The sequence below is a fragment of the Dromiciops gliroides genome, chromosome 1 (genome assembly GCF_019393635.1).
Source record: "Dromiciops gliroides isolate mDroGli1 chromosome 1, mDroGli1.pri, whole genome shotgun sequence".
Lineage (NCBI taxonomy): Eukaryota > Metazoa > Chordata > Mammalia > Microbiotheria > Microbiotheriidae > Dromiciops > Dromiciops gliroides.
The window spans coordinates 418,683,657-418,689,990 of record NC_057861.1 but is presented as its reverse complement, the minus strand read 5'-3'; the positions used below and the strand labels follow the sequence as shown (position 1 = coordinate 418,689,990).

At 33.8% G+C, this 6,334-nt stretch overlaps 1 protein-coding gene across 5 annotated transcripts in view; it reads right to left on the bottom strand.

The window, feature by feature from the left end:
* Nucleotides 1–357: 357 nt before the first annotated feature.
* Nucleotides 358–6,334, bottom strand: part of LMBRD2 (LMBR1 domain containing 2) — a 63,629-nt gene continuing 57,652 nt past the window's right edge. For all 5 annotated transcript variants that reach the window (XM_043979492.1, XM_043979508.1, XM_043979518.1 and 2 more), the window contains one exon: nt 358–5,855. In XM_043979492.1, the coding sequence (XP_043835427.1) occupies nt 5,795–5,855 (61 nt within the window). In that variant the 3' untranslated portion in view covers nt 358–5,794. The remainder of the gene's footprint in view (nt 5,856–6,334) is intronic.

The following is a 6,334-nucleotide window of genomic DNA, read 5'->3' as shown; positions in this document are numbered from 1 at the left end:
GGAGTGCAAAACCAGCCTAACAAGACATCTGCCCCAAATACTAATTCTCTGTGGAACACTGTGGGATCTCTCTAGCGGTTCTAATTTCTATTTTCTTATCATCGCATCATTCTTTGGAAGCCTAAGGAACAATGTGAAGTTAGCAGTAAACCTGCTTTGGAGTTTGGTCTTATAATTTGTATTTGTATATTCCAAAAAAATTGAGGGAAATGTAGAAAATCAGGTATGGTCCTTTTAAATCAACTCTTTGCTAGGATAAAAGTACAACTCATGTATGCCCTGAAAGATAGCACAGATTGAAAAGCACATTAATATTTAGCAAAAGTTGTCGACAAATCCAAATTACACAGCACTTACTAATTTTAGAAATGGATTTTATTTCGTGCAAATCTACAATTGCCTATATTTTAACAGTTGATCAAATACACATTCTTTTGAAAAAATCATTACATCACCAATAATTTAACATTGTACAGAAAAAAAATGATTTTATTGTATGTCATAACCAAAATGAAAGGCTATCATACAGAAATAAGGCAAAAGATTGCTAGTCTGCTAACAGCACTTCTACAGCCTTTTCCAAATACATAATTTAATTTACACTAAAGTTTTACAGCACAGAAATTGCACAAGTAGTTAAAACTTCCAACTAACAGATTTTCAGATCATATGAAACTAGTCAAATAAAAGGAGTATCAGGTGGGAGAAAGTCTGTCACTGAATTTCAGGTAGTAATTAATAGCTGACTGAAGATATCATTGGCATTATGCACACAAATCACAGCTAGCCCACTGACAAATTATGTGCTTAGAGACATCTGTTAATTTACAAACTAGAAGGAATAAACTAATATTTGATTTTCATATGATTGACTTAAAATGGAAAAAGGAATGCCAACATAGTTCATTCAACACATTAGATTCCCCAAATGTTTTGGTAAACCTAAAAGGGACTGTAGAAATGGCAGAGTGTTTTACATTTTTTTGGGGGGGGGAGGGTTGGGGCAATGAGGGTTAAGGGACTTGCCCAAGATCACACAGCTAATAAATGTCAAGTGTCTGAGGCCGAATTTGAACTCAGGTCCTCCCTCCTCAAACCAGGCTCAGTGCTTTAACCACTGTGCCACCTAGCTGCCCGAGTGTTTTAATTTAATATAATTAATTAGGCTAGTGATGGAATTAACAATGGCAGAACAATGCTGTAGGGAAGGAGTCAAATGATTTCAAAATATGATTTGAAAGCAACAAAACACTGTTATTTACAGAAATGGAATAGAAAAATTAAATAAGGAATAAGAGCATCAGCGTGAGAGCACTTTTGTCATTATATACTTTATAAGTGTAAATCTGACTGCAGCAAATTCAAAGGCAACTCTCTTCCCCCAGCCTTCCAATGTGCAGCATTTTGCTTGTACTTTAAAAACCAGAAAAATCGATTATAATTTTCAATGTGGTCAGAAGCAAATCCATTGTTTTACTGAGAAACAATCATCATAAAAACCTAAAACCTAATATGTTAAATGTCAAAGACATTGGCTAGAGTGTCATACTGATAAATACAGCACTTTAGGTGGTCATAGTGATAACAATACTGCAATTAACTCGTGCTGCACAATAACTTCCTGTTTTCCACTGCATGTCAGTCCTGTAAAAGTTAAGCACTTCTAACCACACAAAAAAATACCATCAAGTTCCACTTTATCGAGTCATTGCATAAAAGAGAATTTCAAAGATAAATATTAGCTATTTAGCCTAAGAATTTTACTGAAAATAAAACGTGTTCTTTTAGAATGAGAGATAAAACACAGCAATGTTCCTTTATTTTCCCTTTTTATTAATAAACTAAACATGTCCTGAAAATAAAATGAAAATCATACGGATATCGAAATTAACCAATTCTCTGGGAACAAAGCTTTCTGAGCATGGGATGAGCTGGGGGAAAGTTCAAGCCTGCTCAGCACTGGCTCCCTGGGGACAGTGGAATAACCAGGTAAGGACAGCTCAGCACCCAGACACTTCTGAGGAGAGGGCTACTTTCCCAGAACTCACACTGCCCCATCAAGAGAACATCTTTGGTGCATTATAGTCTGTCAACTGGCCAGAGATAGATTGAATAGAGGCAGAACTATTGTTCATTCTGAGGGACAGTGAAGAAGGGAAGAGTGACCAGTGGCCCTGAAATGTGTTCTTCTAAATCACAGATACTTTTGCTTAATGAAGTTTCTGTTTAAGAAGAGAATTTCATTAGAAAGCATTATTACTGTAATTAAAAGACTCAATATTATCACCCAAATATTACCAGTCATTTTCATTATTTTTAAGCCCAGCATTTTTGTTCACAATTTCTAAAACAACCATCCCTAAATAAGCAGGACAAAGATTGTATAAATATATATATTTTTTAAAATACTGGAAGTACTGTTTTAAAAAATTATGTTGCAAGGAAAGCCTTAGAAAACCAATCATTTCTGGGGCAATTAGGTGGTGCAGTGGATAAAACACCAGCCCTGAATTCAGGAGGACCTAAGTTCAAATCTGGCCTCAGACACTTGATACTTACTAGCTGTGTGACCCTGGGCAAGTCATTCAACCCTCATTGGGGGGGGGGGGGAGAGAATCACTTCTTAACTTTTGAGGTTAAACAAAATTAAATCGACTACCATGATTATCATTTAAGTAGGATTTAGGGATTCAAGTTTATGAAGACTCTAAATTCTGATAGGGAAGCTTAAGAATAGTTTTTGCCAATTATTACTCCTATAAAAACTACTTTCTGAATTTGAGATATAATCAAATAAAAATCAGAACCTATTTAAATGTAAGTTTGAATTATTAGAGTGGTTTAAAAATATTTTCTTCAATATATTAACTTTTTAAGAACTTCCCATTATGGTACAATAAAAGAAGATGATCAAACAATTTTCCCATTTGTAGTCAATTGAGCACACAATTAGCACATGTAACTCAGATTGTGGTAGTGACAATTTGACCAAAAGATCAAATTGCATATAATTCAAATATTTATTACTATAAGTATTTAGTTCTGTGCTCTGTATTTTCTAACTTTCCTAACTAAAATGGGAAATTCTTTGTCAAAGGAAACCCTTGAAAGGCGTAGTTTAGCTCTAACCATTGTTATTTATTAAGTGACTTTTTGTATAAGAGTAATCTTAGAAGAGGTATTCATTTAGTAATGGAATTCCAATTAATGATTAGAAGTACATCTTCATAGAACTGGAAATAAAGACTTTCTAGTCCTACTACTTTGTTTTAAAGATAATGAAAACAGAGGCTTCAGAAACAAGTATTTATTATGATTCAGGTGACTTACTCAGTGTCATACCGCTAGTTAGCAAACAAAACTGGGACTAGGGCTGGAACCCAGTTCTCCCAACTGCCCGTCCAGTGTTCTCTGCACAACACTTCAATGTTGCCTTAGTTTGTCTCCTACCTTTAAGGTTTTATAGTGATGCCCCTTTGACCATATTATATAGAAAATGCAATGTAGTGAAGGGTGAGGAGGTGGGGGAGAAACAACAAAATGCTATCCCCCCCTTCACAAAGTGATACATAGTAACTTACATGCTGTTTAAGAAAACAACAGATTTGTTATTTCCTAGCATAGGTATTATTACTAATTTAGTATCCTAATCCACTGGTTACTATGGGGCACTGTCATTATCTAGTCCATTATAACACAGGGGGTAGAACTATGAGTGAGTCATGCTTTCAAAGATCTGCCCCACATGTAAAAAGCATAACTATAATAATAATGTTCTAAAGTAGATACTATTAAAACATAAACTCCTTGAGACAGAGTTTACTTCATTTGTAAACCTTCAAATTACCTAGTACCATGGGTTTTCTCAGATTTCTTTCCTGTCTACACTGCCATTTGAAGTTCATGATAAAACCTGAAAAGAAATACCACTACATTTAAGGGAAAATTTCCAAAGTAAATCCATACTATAAAAAACATTAATGATAATAGCTAAGTTATTTTTACACAGGTGGGAAAACCCCCCCATTATATCTATAGGTGTTTGCAGGAGAGGTATGTTAGTTTCCACACAAGAGTAAGGAAACAGTCCATTTTCTGAAGAACATTTTCCCCAATACTTTCAGATATAGCTTATAATGGTGATGATGATGATAAAAGGACAGCTACGGTTCTTTGACTTGAAGTATTATAAACATTAATTTAATACCCTCACATTATCCTTGTGAGGTAGGTTGATAGAAATATCTTCATTATATAAATGAAGAAACTGAGGCACTGAGAGGTTACATCTTGCCCATGGAAAATCCATGGTGGCACTATATTCAGTACCAAAGCATTATTATTTCCTGCTTAATGCTCTTTGACCAACCGTACTTTACAATGCGGTAGGGCAAACCTTCCCATTGGTATTTAGTTTGAATGTACTCAATTTCACTGTTTCTTTAGAAACTGGCTAAGAATAACTACGTAACATGGTTAGCCATAATCCTTTGAGTACTTGCATTAGGTTAAATTTATAAAATTATGTAATATTAATTTTTAAAATTAAGCTTTTTTGAAATATGGTGACTTGGGAAAATTCACTTTTCTAGAAATATATAACTTACTAAACTGTGTAAGAAGCGGAAAATATTTCAAGGATTTCAACTCATTCATATTCACTTTGCAAAAATAAAGATGGTGATTTAAAAACTAACACAACTTTGGCTTAAACATGAAACCAAAACAAATCATTTTTAAATGAGAATATTTAGCCAATTAACTACTTACAATCTATTCTGGTTTGACACACTTCATAAACCACAATGTTAGTACTAATCTATAGCATCTTCTGTATTAGTATTTTTTTTCTTTGAATGGAAAAAGCATGTGTTTTTTGTAAAAGCTTTACTGGTATATACAGGCACACTGAAAAATCTCAGATCTCTTTTTTCATGTTCTTTGGATATCAAAAATATTTGCCATTAATGCACACACTTTCCCTTGAACAGAAAACTTGGGAGTTAATTAAGAATACGAAAGAGCACTGAATTGGAAAATTTTAAACTCATCTCCATCAAATCAAAACTATACAAAAAAATACAAAGATTTCCAGCTACTATCAAAGATTTAAAAAAGGAAACACCATTTGATTATCACACATGCTAAAAAAAATACTAATGTTGTCAATTGAAATATCTTAATTATACATGCAAAACCCATTTATTTGCATATAAAGTTAGAGCAGAAGGATTATTCTACTCTGTGAATCATGGATAAGTCTTATCTTTTAAGATACAAGGTCTGTGAATATAATCATTACTTGATGTCTCCATTCAATTCCATATCCTTGAAAAATGCTGACAAAATAGCTTCTTTTTTAAATAACGAAATATATGCCACAAATGACAAGAGAACTGTAGTGTACTACAGGTGGGTTACTGATTACTTATTATTTTAAAAATAACTTCAGAAGAAAAGATCCATTTCAACCAACCTGAAACACACAAATGTTTTTGCATGGACTAATTTTTAATATGAATTAAATGGACATTCCCATCATCCATTGAGAGAACACATAAAAAGTTGCATCTTATGCATGAGAATATGGTACTTTACTACTTGATGAGAAATAAATTATTATACAAGCTGTAAGTTCAGTATTAATTTTTTTTACCCTAACTTGACTTTTCTTCTTCCAGAATAGAAAACAAGTTCTGAGGGTACATCAATGTTACAAATACTTTACGACATGAAAAATTACTTGGATATGCAGATTTCCAAGAGTTAATTGTCACCTAAATATTTTCAATCTTTAGACATCATCAAATATTGTTCTTTGAGACATTGACAGATACCTTCCACCAGGCTGATACCTAAAGAAAGAACATAAAAGAGTTTAACTGTAAGGTTTTATTAAGTCAGGTTTGAAAAAAATAATCAAGGAAATATAAACAGTACTCTAATTTAACACCCACTCTAATACACTACACAAATTGCTTGCTTCTGGAAATTGGTGACCCTGGCCTCATTTTTCTTCACAGGTGACAATCCATCTCCAGACTGTGCATATTCACTGGCTTATCTCCCTCTTCACTTCTCAAGTCTCACTCTTCTAAAAGCCTTTCCAAGAGGCCTTCATCTTAGTGCCTCCCCTCTGAGGTTACCCCCTCTCCCCATTCATCCCTTTTAGAACCTGCCTGTACAGACTTGTTTGCATGTTGTTTCCACTTTAAGACTGAGTTCCTTAGGAGAAGGGGATAATTCATTTTTGCTTTTCTTTGTATCCCCAGTTCTTAACACAGTACCTGACACGTAGTGAGTCCTTTATAAATGTTAGCTGACTGACTGATGT